Here is a 19385-nt window from a genome sequence, read left to right on the forward strand (position 1 = left end):
TAAACGAAAATTATTGAAATTAAATAGGCTTTTTCATCGCACTAATGCAAACAACATATATCAATTTTAAAACAACTGGATGATAACTTTTGGCGTTTGAGCGTTCACGAGAAATTGTGGACGATGGACGGACGGACGGACGGACGTCCGGACGGACCGACCGACAGACGGGCGGACGGGGGCTACGGCAATATACGTCCACATTTCTATGTGGGCGTATAAAAACGAATAGATAGAAATTCCATTAAATTACTTTATTCTGAGTCAAGTTATGGGTGTTTGGAGTTGTGGCGCAGGGTGTTTATTGTCGTAGCAATGGTACTGGACAATTGAGACAATTGATGCTTTGATTCATATGGTACTTTTTAAAATAAAGTGGGTGTGACACCGCCCCTGGGGGGGGCCGCACATGAACCAAAATAAATAGTTGCTATTCTCGCAGTATAAGGAATAAATATGCAAGTTCCATGATGATCCGGAGGGAGGGGGGGGTATGGCTGAATGGTTAGCTGTATCATAAAGTCTGTCCATTGAGTCGACTGGCGTGGTTTCGAATCCCCGGTTGTACGTGACAAGGAGTAGGGTCGCCTGTGGGTTTTCTCCGGGTCCTCCGGTTTCCTCCCACTGTTAAAGACCACTACGCGCAAGCGAATTATTGAAATAAAATCAAAAACCATATGTTAGTCCCGAAATGACCTAGTTTGTGTCGAGTGGACGTTAAACCCCATTTCTCTCTCTCTCTCCATGATGATCCATTCAGATTCAGAATTCCAACCTTTAGACAAAAAACGCAAAAATTGGCTCTGTCCCTGGGGGTTGGACGTCGAACAATATAAATAGGTCCAACCCTATGGTTGATCATACTGAATTGGGCCCAAATATATAAATAATTGCAACCTGTGGATTATTTATAGACAAAATATTAACAAAAAGTGGGTGAGGCACCGCCAAAGGAGGACGGACCATTACCAAAATCAATAGTTGCCGTCCTTGGGGCAAATGGAATAATTATGCTAAGTTCCAAGATAATGTGACAAAATACTCTATAACTTTCATCAAATCGAACGATCATTTAGGTGCTTAGAACTTATTGACCCCAGCTGGGTTTTTTTATAATATATGATATTGACTTTTCAACTCCATATACTTCTGCTTATTCACGTTCTTGTTAAACATGTAATTAATCCCATATGCCATTTACAAAGTACATATGATCTGACTTCAAAGGAATACACACTGGTCAGTACCCAGCAAACACAAAACGTTTTGGTAACATTCGTAATTGGTTCTAATATGGTTGCGGTCAGAATGTTTTTTTAAGCACGTTCTCCAAACGTTCGAAAAGGGTTCAGAGATAGACTGTACTTTTTATAAACGTTCCAGAAACATCGCCAGAATGTTATCTTTTGACGTTTTAATTTTACTTTCATTCAACAATGACCGAACGTTATTTTGAATGTTTTTATAATGTTTCATCGGCAAACATTGCATTAAAACATTAGCTTAATGTTTCAACTCCGTTTTTTATGACGTTATATGCTGATACTGTGAGACGTTACTAAAATTTAATTAATATCGTTCTAGTGATGTTTACTTAAGAAACGTTCAGATTAGTTGTTCCAAGAACGTCAACTGAACCACCTGAACCAACGTTATTTCCCAACCCTCGTCAGACAACCTGTAAACGTCAGTAAATTATGTTCTTCTAACGTAACTATTGTAGCGTTTTAACTTGTGATTCTTTGAACGTTAGTAATATATTTGTTTGTGACGTTATATTGATTTCAGTTTTTAAAACGTTCTGTTTTCCTAATCTAAAAACGTTAAAATTAAACGACAAATTAACCCTTCCAATAAAGTTTCTAAAACGTTGTATTTCTATTTTACATATTCTTTACATCTTACATCATTAGCTAATGTTGCAGTAAAACATTAGATTAATGTTTTAACCCCGTTTTTTATGACGTTATATCGTTGATACTGTGAAACGTAAGCGAATTATTGAAATGTTACTCCCGAAATGACCTAGTTTGTGTCAGTGGATATTAACCCCCTCTCTCTCTCTCTCTCTCTCTCTCTCTCTCTCTCTAGGGTTATAAATTGACATTAATTATTAATTAATCTTATTCACCAAAAAAATACCAATTTTATTTACCAACTGTATTTTATATGAATATTTGCTGTTCTTTATACCAAATTTTCATTTTTGATTTGAAATAATAAAAAAATAGGTCCACATTTATTTAACAGTTTTGGTGTCTAATAGCGCTAAGTGGGTAAGACGCTGTCTCGCTGGCCTGGAGGTCAGGTGTTCGAGCCCTGCATTGGCCGAGAAAGTTCATCCAGATTTTTCATGTGGTTACCGATTGTCAGCGATGCAAGATGGAGGGTCTGGCATGGACAGCTGTCTAGTCATTCAGATGGTACGAAAAATCGAGGGCCTTTGTACACATTGGCGTGCACGTAAAAGATCCCTTGACAGTTAGAATTCGATATAAGAGTAGGCCGCTGCCAGGGCAAAATTTCCCTCATAGCACACTATATGGCATATGCCCATCTTCATTAGCCCAGTTTGGAGCAGAACAGTAGGACGTTAAATTTCATTCCATTGTCTAATGGCCCCCCCAAATTTGATTTCCAAGTAATTTGTGAAGTTCAACTTTTAACCAAATCCACTATTATTTCAACTCGTATCACAATAATTTACATGTACATGTATATCAATGTTGGATAATATAAGCTTACTGTTTTTTTATATGCCCACATTTTGGAAGTTTCTCACATTTTCATGTGACCGTACCGGTATATCATGTCGTCCACCTGACTCCCCCCCCCCCTTGTCTGGATGCCAGTCCAGGGGGATCCTGTGGGTAAGACGCTGGCTCGCTAGCCTGGAGGTCGGGTGTTCGATCCCTGCATTGGCCGAGAAAGTTCATCCAGATTTTCCGGCGTGGTTTCCCCTTGTCATTGATGCAGGACGGAGGGCCTGACAAGGACAGCTGTCTAGTCTTTCCGATGATATAGAAAACCGAGGTCCTGTGTACACATTGGTGTGCGCGTAGAAGATCCCTTGGCAGTTGGAATTCGATATAAGAGTAGGCCATAGCACACTGTATGGCATATGCCCATCTTCATTAGCCCAGTTTAGGAGTAGGATGTTAAACCCCATTTCATTCATTCATTCATTCATTGGATGTCAACTCACACAATTTGTTTGTGGGCACTCGACAGGTCACAATTATCCGAAATTTTCTAAAGATCTCAGTTCCTTTTGAAATTGACATGTGTCGGACCTCTGTATTGTTTATGGCCACTGATTGCACTGAAAATCACGATTTTACTTTAGCTGGTGGACGGTCACAATTTTTATCTGGTTGTGATGAAACTTGAGACTTGGATGGAAATGTATCTTTATAACCGCAAGATCTTAGTTCCTTTCGGTGATTGTGCATATCAGATGCAACTTCCTGGATTATGGGCCCTGATTGTTAAAGAAAATCATGTTTTTAGATTGTTGACCCTCTAGACGTCACAATTTGTATTCAGTTTAAAAAAACAAAAACGTTTTAACCATTATTATACTGATGAGTTCGAATTTCATAAAAATCGGACCAAAATTGCCCGACAAAAAGGCCGCTCTGTCTACACCAATTGTGTAAAAGTATGTAATACCAGGGTTGTGGGCCCTCTAGAAGTCACAATTTTTAACCAATTTTGATAAATCTTGAACTGTATGTGTATAACCCGAAGATCTTAGTTCCTTTTGACATTTGCTCATATCAGATCGTAACTTCCTGGATTACGGTGTGGCCCCTCCCTGATTTAACAAAAAGTCACGTTTTCAGCTTGTGGTGCCTGTAGAGGTTATAATTTTAAGTTTAAATATATCACGGTTACGAACAAATGATGGCAGAGTTCAAATTTTGTGAAAATCGGACTGAAATTACCCGACAAAATGGCTGCTCCTTGTACACAAATAGTGTAATAGTATGTAGCCTAATACCAAGGTTGTTGTGGACCCTCTATAAGTTGTAAACTTACTAAAATTTTATGTTTATATCCAAAAGATCTCGGTTCCTTTCAATGTTGGTGCATATCGGACCGTCACTTGCTGGTTTATGGTCCCAGATTGTACAAAGATCACTTTAATTTTTTAGCTTGTTCTCTGTCCATCTATTGCAAAATGTGGGCATATCTTGCATGGCAACCGCTTGCTATACTAAATTGTCATTTTAAGGGCGTTGAGTAGTCTACGATATGCACTAACTTTTCAACTCCCAACTTATTAAGACTTTGCACACTTGTTCCTTGTGTAAAATAACCCAGAGGACACAATAACAGCCCGACCGTTTGTTGTGTAATAATTGAGGTAGGCTACAAGCAGAAAGAAACATATTATTTATAGCAAACGAGAAGGTTTCCCCGACCTAGATCAGTTCTTGAATAAATCAGAAGGAATTCGCTGTAAGGCGCAACTATCCAGGTCTACCATCTATCGGGACTGGAACATGGCTGAATTTCATATATTGATGATCAAAGATTACCATTTTTGAATGTATAAAATGGATTTTTAGAGCGACAGAGTAGTGCACAGAAGTAAATATTTACTTTTACGTCAGAATTGTTGTATTTTAGAACTTCTTGTGGATGTATTCAACAAATCGACCGAAAATCACAAAATCTCGTTTGAAGGTAAATAATGAAAAAAGATTTTAAAAGACTTTGAGATGATATTTTACGTTTTTGGTGTCGAAATGTCGCTTATAACCTCTACATTCGATCTACTGGGGGGATTATCATTAAATCTATTCGGCATGTACAGTACTAATAGAATTTCAAAGAAAGTTTTAGAAAACTCATCGTTTTTTGGCGTTTCCATCGATACCTGACAAACCGCAGACTATAGCCCAAAATTGTCCAGTGGTTTTTTTTTTGAACTTGCAATTAGAATTGTTCATTGTTCATGCCCAATTTAATGAAAATCCATACAGGTATAACTGAGAAAATTTGACTTTTGTTCTCATCAACCCTCTTTATTGTCCCTCGCCTTTCAAAGAAAGCAGAGCAGAACAGTAGGACGTTAAACCCCATTTCATTTCATTTCCAAAGAAAGCACGGGACTATTAAAATGGGTTCGTCCGTCTGTTTGTCCGTCACACTTTTGGAAAACAATGACTCTCCTTCTAAATGAGCTAGAATGTTCAAACTTGGTGTAGGTGTTTATTAGGTCAATGCCTTGATGTAGTTCAAGATGAGCATTTTCTGCTTATGGTAAGCAGATATAAGCAATTTGATTGGTTGATGCTTTGGGACTTGATGACTTTAATTCTAATTAAGTGAGAGTGATGAAATTTGGTGTACAGTTTTATCACATCAATACCTTGACTAAGTTTGATAATGAACATTTTCTGCTCTGTGTAAGCAGAGCATTAAGCAATTTGATTGGTTGAGACTTTGGAACACAATAACTCTCCTTCTAATTGAGGTAGAATGTTCAAACTTGGTGTAGACGTTCATTAGGTGAATGCCTTGATGGAGTTAAGTGATAAACATTGTCTGCTTACGGTAAGCAGAAATAAGCAATCTGATTGGTTGATGCTTTGGGGCACGATAACTGGTTATAATTAAGTGAGAGTGATGAAACTCTGAGTATAGATTCAGCATATCATTATCTTGACTAAGTTCGATGATGAGAATTTTCTACTTAGGCTAAGGAGCCATAAGCAATTTGATTGGTCAAGAATTTGGAACATAACAAGACTGCTTTTAATTGAGGTACATGTACAATGTTTTAACTTGACGTAGATGTTCATAAGGTGAATGTCTTGACTGAGTTTAATGATTAACATTTCAAGCTAAAGCTAAGCAATTTCATTGGTCGATGCTTTGGGACAAGATAACTTTGATTCTGTCTGATATAAATTGATGAAACTTAGTGTATAGTTGATAATCAGTTTGATTGCTTGATACTTTTGAAAAATGTGCGATTAATTAATATGTGTCCTCTATTTATTTTGGGATTTCGGTGGGGGACATCAGCCTCACCGTTGGCTTGTTATCATAAGTTTGGAACATAGCTGGTAAGAAAAAATTGGTATTGTTTTGGTGATTAATATGTAGTTTATCATCCCATGTAACAAAAGATGTCATATCTTATCAACAAAAATTACAGTGCTAGCTTTAAAATGTGCATTTAAGACTGCTCAACACCCTTAATTGAAAAATGCGTCAAATATGCCCTTTAAAATTTTGGAGCAAGTTTGGAAGTTGAAACCAAGGTACGTAAGTGGTAACTCGTGTTTTACACGAAATCACTTGCTTGGAAATCACATTTTGAGGGTCTTTTTAACACAGAAACATGACGGCTTTCAGTTAAAAATGACCATTTGGCCTGAAAACTGGTATTAACTATTATTATCATATCCTGTATTATTGTGGTATTTTGTGCATGTACTACGTTCATGGAGATGTTCGCACATTTGTCTCACGATATTCGCTTTCCCACTGCGGTATCACAGCTCTCCAGGTAAAATTGCTCGTAACAGACCCTGTGACTCGGCATTCATTGGCACCCATAGAGACCACAGCACGATATCTGGCGTTTCCACCACGCTTATGGCGATATTGACTCGCTCGGAGGCCATTTTTTGTCGCCGTTGCATTGCAGTAAGAATGCAACCTTGGTCTAATATTGGCATTTTCAGTCCGTAACTTGTGGAATCCAAATAATGGCCCCTTATTGAACGAAAAATCATGTTTATAGCACGTGGACCCTCTTGTAAGAATCACAATTTCTATCCGATTTTGAGGAAAATGGAAATTTTATAACGAAAAGATCTTGGTTCCTTGCGATAAGCAAGGCAGTGTGGATTACCTGGATATTTACCACTGGGTGTATGGAAAATCTTGTTTTTAGCTTGTCTCTCTAAAGGTCACAATTTTATAGGACTTCAAATATCGTTCAAACATATTACCATTTTTAGCTTGTGGTACCTCTAGAGGTCACAATTTTTGTCCTACTTCAAAAATTGTTTACACATAATCACCGTTACACCCAATTACAGTTGAGTTTGAATTTTGTGAAAATCAAACCAAAGCTGTCTGATAAAATGGCCGCTCTTCATTATGAAATTTGAAATGTATGTTTATAACCCAAAGATCTTGGTTCCTTGTTTGCGCATATCATATTGCATCTTCCTGATTGTTCGAAAAATCACTTTTGTATTCAATTTTAAAAACCATTTAAATATATTATATCACCTAAACATCCTAATAGTTCCATTCAAATTTCTTGAAAATCAGACTGATACTACATGTACCAGACGAAATGGACACTGTCCCTGTGTATGCAAATTGTGTAAAAGTTTTTTTTTTATTTGATTTTGATAAAACATGAAATGTATATGTATAACCCCAAAATATTGGTTACATTTGGTTTTGACCCCTCATGTTTTTAGCTTGTGGTGCCTAAGGTTACAATTTCGTGAAAATCTGACCGAAACTGCCCGACAAAATGACTGCTCCTCAGTCCTTGTACACAAGAAATAGTATAAAAGTATGTTACAATTTTTATCTGATTTTGATAAATCTTTATATGTTTCTATACCAATGATCTTGGTTCCTTTAGTTATTAGTGCATATCGGATTGTGACTTCTGGGATTATAGCCCCTGATTGTACGAAAAATCGCGTTTTAGGTTATTGGCCCTCTGATTTTGATGAAACTTAAAACGTGATTATTAAATATCCATATTAGCGCATATCTGACCATAACGTCCTCGATTATGCCTCCTGATTGTACGAAATATCATGTTTTTAATTTGTTAACCCTCTAGAGGTCACAATTTTTATTTGATTGTAAAAAACATTCAAATATATCACTGTTACACCCTAATGACATTTGTGTTTGGATTTTGTGAAAATGGTACCGGAACTGCCAGACAAAAAAAAAATGACTGCGTCTTGTACATCAATACTGTAAAATTATGTAACACCAAGGTATTGGACCACCAACATGTATAGATGTACACGTACATGTATATCACAATTTTATATCCTGAAACTCGTGGTTCCTTTTGGATATTGTCGCATGTCGGACCATATCATCCTGGATTATGGCCCCTGATTGTATGAAAAATCACTTTTTTATCTTGTTCTCTGTCCATCTCTTGCATATCTTGCATGACAACCGCTTGTTCCTTTTACAATTTTGTATTCCAGAGCATACATGATAAGCTTTTTAGCTTGTACAAACATAAACCTATTTATTATAGTGGTAGTGCAATGCTAATTAGAAGTTTCTTAGAAACAAATTTCTCTGTTGAATGATTTTTGTATTTCTACCACAACACCTAGAAGAAGGCCTATTGATTGTCAACAAAATCATAATCTGATTAAGTTTATATATCATACACACCATTTAAGGTCACGAGATGAAGAATTCTATTGAGTTTCAATGATTTCCGATAATTACTGCCCAGGTTATTGCCCTTGATAACTTTGAAAAATTTTGTGTAGGCTAAGGTTTTAACTTGTGACAATTGCTATCGAAACATAAAGCTTTAGTAGAAGTTGAGCAAAACATGTATTGTCTGTTCTGTAAATAATGAAAAAAATTAAATTTGTTGAAGTAGAAAAGCTGTTGTTAGAAATATTGGTTAAAATGCACTCTAACACTAACACATGTTTAACTAATCTTAATTTTGATTTCAGAAGCCTGTAGAAAATTACATATAAACAGTACTATTAAAGAGATCAATGATTTCATTGGAGATACCCTCAAATATGCTCAGGTAATCAACTTTATCATATTTTCAATTTGAGAGAATATTGTTACCATAAAAGTCAGTCCATCAGTCTGTAAAATTCCAGTATTTGTGAAACTTCATTGGGCCAGAGAAAATCATATGTCCAAAACTTAAGTGTGACTCTAGTCCAAAGATTTGTCTTATCTATGACGAGGATATCTAAACAGACTTGCGAAAATCTTAGCTGAGAAGTATCTAAAGCATTTATCAGGAATCATAACACATATTCAAATGTTATTGCGGCCATGGTTCTCAATATTTTTTCGAACATGATTTGCAGAACTGTCAATCAAATGAGGTAAATTTAGGCAATTGATAAGCAATTTCCGGTTTTGATTAGCATTATTTTGGGAAAATTGTGATTAAATAATGTCTTTAAATTGTAAATTGTTGAATTTACAATATAATTCTAAGATTTATTTAAGTATAAATATTTCAAAAATTATTATTATAAATATAGATTTCAAACTTTGCCCACTGCTGTCTATACTTTCATGTCTTACAAATACTTTCTTCAAAGCAGTGCCAGTTGAGACACTGGTTGTAAACATATCGGAATAGTTTTGATATGATATTTCGGGGTTGATTGGGTTTTTTTGAAATGACATGAAATAATATGGGGTTTAATGTCCTACTGTTCTGCTCCGAATTGGGCAAATGAAGACGGTTGTATTTTGGACACAAAAAGCACAACCATATTATGTGCTGTCATCCACTCATTAGTTTACTGGATATTTGTATAGACATTTCATGCCAAAGCTAACTTGCCTCATTTTGTTTTATAATTACAGAAGAGTTACCTTACAAGATACAAATGATAGTAATGAGTCATAATTATATACTGTATGATTATATGCTGATTCTGTGATACTGTATGACAATATATAAACTGATTCTGTGATACTGTATGACAATATATATACTGATAGAACTGTGATACTGTATAATAATATACTGATTTTGTGGTTCTGATACTGTGATATATGTTTGTATACAGATTTTGTGATTCTGATTACTTTGATACTGCATGATTATATACTGGTTCTGTGATACATGTATATGATTATATGTACTGATTCTGTGATACTAGTTGATAATATACTGGTTCTGTAGTTCTGATTACTGTGATACTGTATGATTATATACTGATTCTGTGATTCCAATTTCTGTGATACTGTATGACTATAATAAAATTCTGTGATAAAATATGATAATACACTTGTAGTTATACTGTGGTACTGTATGATAAGATAGTGATTAGAGAGATACTATGATAATATACTGATTCTGTGATACTGTCTGATAATATACTGATTCTGTGAAACTTTGATTATATACCGATACTGTGATACTGTATGATAATATACTGATTCTGTGATACTTTGTGATTATATACTGATACTGTATGATAATGTACTGATTCTGTGATACTTTATGATAATATACTGATTCTGTGAGACTGTGATACTATATGATTTTAATACTGATACTATATGATTATAATACTTATACTGCATGATTATAATACTGATTATACAGGTATACTGATTCTGTGATACTGTAGGATTGATTATACATTGATGCTGTGATGCACTGATACTGTATGATAATATACTGATTCTGTGTTACTATATGATTATATACTGATTCTGTGATTCTGATTACTGTAGGATTATTTAATGTTTCTGTGATATTGATGTATGATTTCTGTGATATTGATTTAGGCCTATACTTTTTAATTTATTGTTATCATTACTTATTAAATTTATTTAAAAAAAAAATTCTGGTTAATATTCATATTTTTGATGATAGAATTAAGCTGACCTTTGAAGAAATGATATTACAGGTTATACTTGAGTTACACATTATCTGTAACGTTTAGGGGGAATAATTTAATGCATGCTTTAGACGTTATAGAGAACATTTCCGGGGGAGAATTGAAAACCTGCTATATACGTTATCGGTAACGTATTAGGGTGGGGATTTAGCATATGCTATTGACGTTTTAGAGAACGTTTTAGAGGGAGAATTGAACACCTGCTATGGACGTTATCGGTAACGTTTTAGGGTTGGGATTAAAGACGTGCTATTGACGTTATCGGTAATGTTGGGGGGAGGGGGTATTTAACACATGCTATAGACGTTATCGAGAACGTTTATGGAGGGGGATTTCACGCATGCTGTAGACGTTAACGGGAACGTTTACGGAGAGGAATTTCACAAATGCTGTAGACGTTATATGTAACGTATTGCGGTTAGAAATTAACACATGCTTTAGCGTTATAGGGAACGTTTACCGAGAGGATTTTAACACCTGCACTAGATGATATCTGTAACGTTCAAGGAGGGAAATAAAACACATGCTATAGACGTTATCTGAAACCTTACAATGGAGGGATTTAACACATTCTCCAGAGGTTATCTGTAACGTTTAGGTTAGGAGAACTTAACACATGCTATTGACGTTATCCGTAACGTTAAAGAGGTGAAGTGTAATACATGCTGTAGACGTTACCGGTACCTTCCCCATAATATAAAGCGAACCGAAATAAAGGTTCAGATAACGTCCTGGGATCATTTTATGAAAACCTTTTTAATCCGTGCCACGAGTACATTTTATAACATTCTTTTAGAAAGTTGGGAGAACGACAAAAAAAACTTTCCCGGTTCACGTGAGATGAACATTCAAAACTAACGTGAAATAACCATAATAACTAATGTTTTCAAAACGTTAACATTAATGTTCAGTAAACGTATCCTGTAACGACAACAACACTTTCCTGGGTCACGTGCCACAAACATTCAGAACGAACGTGAAATAACAGAATAACTAATGTTTTCAAAATGTTAACATTAATGTTCAGTTAACTTATCCTCTTACGTTTGTAAAAAAACGTTGGCCTCACGACAACAAGACTTTCCTGGCTTATGTCAGATGAACATTCGAAACTAACGTGAAATAACCATAATAACTAATGTTTTCAAAACGTTAACGTTAACGTTTTCAATACGTTAACATTAATGTTCAGTAAAGGTATCCTGTAACGTTTGTAAAAACGTTAACGTTACGACAACAAAACTTTCCTGGGTCACGTGCCACAAACATTCAGAACGAACGTGAAATAACAGAATAACTAATGTTTTCAAAACGTTAACATTAATGTTCAGTTAACTTATCCTGTTACGTTTGTAAAAACGTTGTCCTTACGACAACAAAACTTTCCTGGCTTACGTCAGATGAACATTCAAAACTAACGTGAAATAACCATAATAACTAATGTTTTCAAAACGTAAACGTTTTCAATACGTTAACATTAATGTTCAGTAAAGGTATCCTGTAACGTTTGTAAAAACGTTAACGTTACGACAACAAAACTTTCCTGGGTCACGTGCCACAAACATTCACAACGAACGTTAAATAACGAAAAAATAATGTTTTGAAAACGTTCGGAAAACTAAATTTTGTTAACTGGGTAATCATACGATGGCGTGATAAATAGACAATTCCATATATGATCATGAGTCTTATCTATTTTCCCTATTGTTGGACGCTATATAACCAGGAGTTTGCTGACAGAGAGACGAGAGACAAGAGGAGGAGGGGAGCAGAGAGCGGCGTATGGACCCGAGTTCAGCCGCTGCCGTGGCAAGAGGACGGAATGGTTGTCTTAATGTGTCATGTAAATGTTATCGTTTATATTCCCGATGTTATTTAGTTCCTGTTGTATTTATGCAGTTGGGGTATATTTTGTTCCGATGTAAATAAACCCTATATGCACTAAACTGATCTGTGTTATCACTAAAATAGTGTAACAGTGATGTGTTATGGTGCATTGACCGGTGGTTTCCATAGGCAATCGGTACCTACAGGGTCTGTTATAATGCTATCGACAAACAGGACCCCTGGGTGTGTTCCCATGATAACGAAGAAATTCCTGCGTGGCAGTCAAAATAGTTTTCACCGCTAGACACCTGATGAGTTGGTAAACAAAACACAAATAATGCAGGACTAAAAAGTTTATCTTCGAAAACGTGGGTGGCAGACGCGGTTTTCCATAGAAGATAGTGTTACAAAAATCCATTCAGAATTGTGGTCTTCAGACGCTAAACACAAAAAATAGGCGTAGCTCTGCCCCTGGGGTCGAGACATGCACCATAACCAATAGTTGCCGCCCTTAGGTTATAAGAATACATATGCCTAGTTTGAAGATGATCTATTCAGTATACGATGAACACAAAAATTGGGCGCGGCTCTGCTCCTAGGAGTCGGGACATGCACCAAAATCAATAGTTGCCGTCCTTAGGCTATAAGGAATACTTATTCCGCGCTGTATCATAAGGCTTGTCATTGAGTTAACTGGCGTGGTTTCGAATCCCCAGTTGTACGTGACAAGGAGTAGGGTCGTCTGTCCAACCTCGTGGGTTTTCTCCGGGTCCTCCGTTTTCCTTTCACTGCTAACCATATGTTAAACCATATGTTAGCCCCGAAATGACCTAGTTTGTGTTGAGTGGACGTTAAACCCCATTTCTCTCTCTCTCTTTCTCTCGCATAATACGTCCTCATTATGAATAGTATTTTAGTACGGTATTTAAAATCCTTACCTTTGTTTTTGAGTTGATATTAGAGAAATGAATCCCACTAAAACAATTATAACTGTTTGATAGTCCATCGTTACACTTTCATTTCAACATGTGTTACTGGTATTCTGAACTACAACAATAATACTACATCAGCCTGCTTGCTTTGTTTATGTTGAAGAGACTGGAGCAAATTTATTTACGTAGAGTATTTAAAATTGAATAAGATGAGGCCAACAAGAAAATATATTGGTTTAATTGGTCTATGGCTTGAATGATCATATGAAGTTTGGTGTCAAAGGGGTATTAAACGCCCTCCGCATCCTGGGGCTTCCCTGGTAGACAGAAAGCCGAGGTTGTTTAGAAATAATGTTTCATGATTATGGCTATGCAGATAACTGGGTGTTTTAAATTGTTTTATGTAAATCGAGGGCGGGGGGGGGGTCTAGTGGTTTAATGCTTGCGTGTGAAATCTCAAGGTCTCAAGGTGAATCTACACCATGCACATTAAAAAACATCATTGCGCTAAAAATCATTTACATTTGCTCAAAAGGAGCTGTTCAGTATTGACGTTTCATGATATGGTCCATCAATTCTATGTAAGTCATTGGATAGATTTGTGGGACATTCTACATCAGTCCCTTTAAAACTTATGTTATTGGAATAATATATCAAATTTTCCCACAAGAGGCCCGGAGATTTAAGACCATTTCAGATGTCTATAACTGCAAGGAAATCAGGTCAATTTTTACTCCAAAACACTGTTATATTTATCACCCGTCATTCGCTCGATGTATGGGGGACTCTGTGGCGACCCCCCCCCCCCCCATCATTTTCTTTACACTTCTGCACGAATCCCAGGACCAATGATTTTGAAAAGTTCTGATACCCGAGAAACGAAGTTTAGTGATTACAGTTATCTAGTCCCTTTATCAAGTCCCCTTTGAATATATGACGTCAAAGTAGTCATTGTATAACTTTTTAGAGGCATTCTGCACTAAACTCTTAAAGTTACAATTTCATATTTTTATGTTATATTTTTAAAATGTATTAAAATAAAGCCCTAAAATAGATGGTATCTATAAACAGCCCTACGTTGTTAAAGAATAATCCTATAATTCACTATTGCCAGTTGAGAAATTGTCAAAAATATCATTTTCAACTTCAAATTCAAACGTTTGAAGATAGCTATTCCATGGTGGGGAATAGGAAAACAAGGGAGGTAATTTAGAGGTAATGGTGTTATTATTTCAGGTGTGAAGATTTTTAGGTGTGAGAAAGATAACCTATGATCGTATATTAGTGAGTTGACAACCCATTGAGCAAAAGACACAGAAACAATTATGTTTTGACTTTCTTAGAAAATATGAAATTGTAACTTTAAATAAGATATCAATGGGAAAACACATCCTGGTCTTGTAAAACACTATAGTTTAATTTATTAGCCTGAACTAAACCAGGATGTGCTACACGTTATCTGTAATTTCTTCTCGTCTGTCACGTCCCTTTCTGATAAACGAGATTAAGTTTCTCTCTCTTAATAGTGGGGCGGTTAAGGAAGAATTTTTGGTAGAATCGTGCATTTTGGGTTAAAAGCATGAAACTTGGCACATAGATGGCATCAACCCTACTGATTATTTTGGGATGTGGATCCACCTCAGCAGCTCCCCCTGGTGGTCGTTACGGCCATCTTTTCCGAAATGGCCGCCTATTCATTGATATACATATAACAAGGGGTGTCACAGTCACAATAAGACATTTTTTTACAAATCATTTCAGGCCAGCAATTTCCAGATGCAAAATTGCTAGCTGAACACGATTTTTGAAAAAAGATTTATCTATGACGTCATTTTCGTTTGGGTTTTGCCTGATTTCAAAAATGGCCGCCAAAATTTGAAGAAAAATGAATTTGCAGATAGGATGGGTGATTATCACGCAATGTATGCCTTGTAATATATCAAATATATGGTTTTTGCTGTAATTGAACTGAAAAATAATCTAAAACTAGTTTTCCAAATCCAAGATGGCGGAAATTCAAAATGGCGGCCAAAATATACCCAAAATGGCGGATTGATCAGATTAAAGTCATTTCACTGTTTGATTTGGTTTGTAATATATAATTTAAAGGGTTTACATTGTCACTGAACTTAAAATTAATCTAAATAAAAAAATAGTTTCCAAAATCCAAGATGGCGGAAATTCAAAATGGCAACCAACCTTTATCTAAAATGGCCGATTTGTCAGATAAAAGTCATTTCACTCTTTGATATGGTTTGTAATATGTAAATTAAAGAGTTTTCAAAGTCATTGAAATTAAAATCAATCTAAAAAAAAGAGTTTCCAAAATCTAAGATGGCGGAAATTTAAAATGGCTGCCAGAATTTTCCAATAATGATCAAATTTTAGGATAATCGTCAATTTTCTTTTTGATATGGCTTGTAATATGTCCTCTATTAAGTTTTCAGAGTCACTGAATTCGATAATTGTAGATCATTGTTTCAGAAAAAAGAGACAATCTTCAATCTTTCTATTGGATTGGTTTATAATAGCAAAGTGTAATAGTTTTTTGAGGGCAACTGAAATTGACCGGACTCAGGAATCTACCTGTCAGTCAATTAACCATGTGCAGAACTTACCAGTCAGCTAATTAGAATTTCAAAGAATTTAACCTTAATTAGCTGACTGGTAAGTTCTGCACATGGTTAATTGACTGACGGGTAGATTCCTGAGTCCAGTCAATTTCAGTTGCCCTCGAAAAACTATTACACTTTGCTATTATAAACCAATCCAATAGAAAGATTGATGATTGCCCCTTTTTTCTAAAATAATCATCTACAATTATCAAATTCACTGACTCTGAAAACTTAATAGACGAAAATGATCTGTGGATAGCGGGTACCATATTTAGACTATACCACAAACGGTTTCCGGCCATAAGTATTCTGAACCAGTGAAAAGTGTAAAATGAACCATCAAAGTTCTGCAACTTTTGTCGTATAGTCTAAATATGGTATCCACAGATCATTTTCGTCTGTAATGTATCGCACACCAAGTTCTAAGTTTAAAAAAAATCATCACAAAAATAATTTGAAATGCATTTACGACTAGTATAGGTATCCCAAAAAAGGTCACCCCCAACGATTTCCTCTTTTCTAATGTGTTGTTCTTGCATGTAGAACTTGTTGTGAAATACGTCACTGACGAAAATTACCTGTGGATACCACATCTAGACTCTACCACAAAAGTTACTGGACACAGAGTATATCAAACAGAAAATTCACGATTATCCTAAAATTTGATCATTATTGGCAAATTCTGGCCGCTATTTTGAATTTCCGCCATCTTAGATTTTGGAAACTCTTTTTTATTTTAGTTTGATTTTAAGTTCAATGACTTTGAAAACTCTTTATATTACATATTACAAACCATATCAAAGAGTGAAATGGCTTTTGTCTGATAAATCGGCCATTTTAGATAAATGTTGGTTGCCATTTTGAATTTCCGCCATCTTGGATTTTGGAAACTATTTTTTTATTTAGATTGATTTTAAGTTCAGTGACAATGTAAACCCTTTAAATTATATATTACAAACCAAATCAAACAGTGAAATGCCTTTAATCTGATCAATCCGCCATTTTGGGTATATTTTGGCCGCCATTTTGAATTTCCGCCATCTTGGATTTGGGGAAACTAGTTTTAGAGATTATTTTTCAGTTCAATTACAACAAAAACCTTATATTTGATATATTACAAAGCATACATTGCGTGATAATCACCCATCCTTTCTGCAAATTCATTTTTCTTCAAATTTTGGCGGCCATTTTTGAAATCAGGCAAACCCCAAACGAAAATGACGTCATAGATAAATCTTTTTTTCAAAAATCGTGTTCAGCTAGCAATTTTGCATCTGGAAATTGCTGGCCTGAAATGATTTGTAAAAAAATGTCTTATTGTGACACCCCTTGTTATATGTATATCAATGAATAGGCGGCCATTTTGGAAAAGATGGCCGTAACGACCACCAGGGGGAGCTGCTGAGGTGGATCCACATCCCAAAATAATCAGTAGGGTTGATGCCATCTATGTGCCAAGTTTCATGCTTTTAACCCAAAGTGCACGATTTTTTGCTTAACCGCCCCACTATAATGGCACCATTCGTTTTGTAACAAGTGTCGAAGGCTGTTTTCTAGACATTGAACCTGGGTGTTCTATATAAAGAGCATTCTTAAATAACAACGAACTCGTAAGAACTTCTGGGAGTCACCTTGTCCACATCCGCTTCTGTAAGACAGGTCAATGGAACAGTCCATCCAGCAGAGGTGTGCTTCTCCATACCCCTACGTATAATCTTTCTGTCATGATTGGAATCACCCCTTGGCTTTTATATCTAGTAGCGACAACAAATGAACTCTCCACGATAGAAATCGGTCTACATGTACTCTGCGATCATAGAATCATCTGAAGTTGAAGGGGAGGGTGGGGGGGGGGCGAATGTCATTGAGTCAAGTGGCGTGGTGTTTATTCCCAGCTTGTACAAGCAGTAGGGTCGTCTGTCCAACCTCGTGGAGTTTCTCCGGGTATTCAGGTTTGATGCCGCTGCTAAAGACGCCTACGCGCAAGCGAATTAATGAAATTATATTGAACCATATGGTAGTCCGGAAATTACCTAGTTTGTGTCGAGTGGGCGTTACTCCCTCCCTCTCTCTCTCTCTCTCTCTCTCTCTCTCTCCGGAAAATGTAAATTTCCTGGGGAATTCTACACAATACTATGGAAAACAGGTTCGGTAAATACATTATTATTCTAGAGAAGGTAGATGTGTCCCCAAATAGTTTTCTATGTCCCTACCCAAGCGGGCCCACCCACAAAGCTTTATACAATTCCAATAGAGAAAACTGCAGTTTTAGCTAACGGCCGGGCTCTTCACTAAGACCTCTTACCAATCCAATTAAAGATAGATCATGTAAGATCGGTATAATAGTTTAAAAGTAGATAATGAAAAATGAATATATTGAATTTGAAAATTTCAAATGACTTTATTCTTTTGTGTTTGGACAAGATGTGGTCTAGTTTGTTTATTATAATTATCGTAGCAGTAGTAAATCACAACTGAGAGTAATCCTCGATTAGCCATTCTTAAATTAAATTATTAAATGACGATCGTGTTTCAATCCATTTAACTCTCGACCATCCGATGATCTAGAGGGTTTATTATTGGTTTGTTTATGTCAAAATATTAGTGTATATAACATTTGAAACTAAAAGAGAAAGACCTGCAATAGGTAGATTTAGCTCTTACATAATGCATCTTTAAATGGTATAACTCACATTAAGACAAGATGTACATCAAGCGCCTTGCACTCAATTAATCGTACTTAAAATGCCAGGAACTAAAGGAAAATTGTTATATTTTCAATAGATAAAATGCGTTGCGTTGGTTCCGGTCTCAGTGGGGTTTTAACTCAAGACCACATGTCTTCACCATGTTAACACATCGGTGCCATTAGCATGCACTAAAGTAATACTCAAGTAAATATAAAAAGGAACGCGTTTACCCCATCATGTGTATTTATAATTATATGATTTGGTAAATATCCTGCTTATTAATGAATCCACCAATGAAACTACAAAATGATTGGATATGCACAACTTGTATTATTACATATACAAAAAGATTAAACACAATCTGATTAAAACACAGATCCTGTTTCGTTTTTGATAGTTCAAAATTTCGTTTTACTTGTCTTTACTTCACCAGGATCTGGATGAGTTGTTATAAACTCGCGTTGTGGTTGATGTGAGGGATTGGCCAATGAAACGGTATGTTGCAGCGAACTGTGGGTATCCCACTAGAAACATCAACGCTGATTGGTTAATCAAAGGTCTGACATCATAGGTATGACCACTGACGCAACCTTCCACTCTAACTGGTCAGATCTTCAAGAACTTGAGGCCATCGAAAGTATTCAAAAAAAAAAAATAAAAAAAAAGAACGAAACGAAA

The 19385-nt window shown here is 35.9% G+C and overlaps 1 protein-coding gene across 1 annotated transcript in view; it reads right to left on the reverse strand.

The window, feature by feature from the left end:
• The window catches only part of LOC126830641 (complement C3), a 76304-nt gene extending 62750 nt beyond the window's left edge, over positions 1–13554 (reverse strand). Inside the window, exon 1 of the mRNA XM_050561042.1 lies at positions 13409–13554. Within this exon, the coding sequence (XP_050416999.1) occupies positions 13409–13476 (68 nt within the window). The 5' untranslated portion in view covers positions 13477–13554. The remainder of the gene's footprint in view (positions 1–13408) is intronic.
• Positions 13555–19385: the final 5831 nt, after the last annotated feature.

Source organism: Patella vulgata, chromosome 8 (assembly GCF_932274485.2).
Source record: "Patella vulgata chromosome 8, xgPatVulg1.2, whole genome shotgun sequence".
NCBI lineage: Eukaryota > Metazoa > Mollusca > Gastropoda > Patellidae > Patella > Patella vulgata.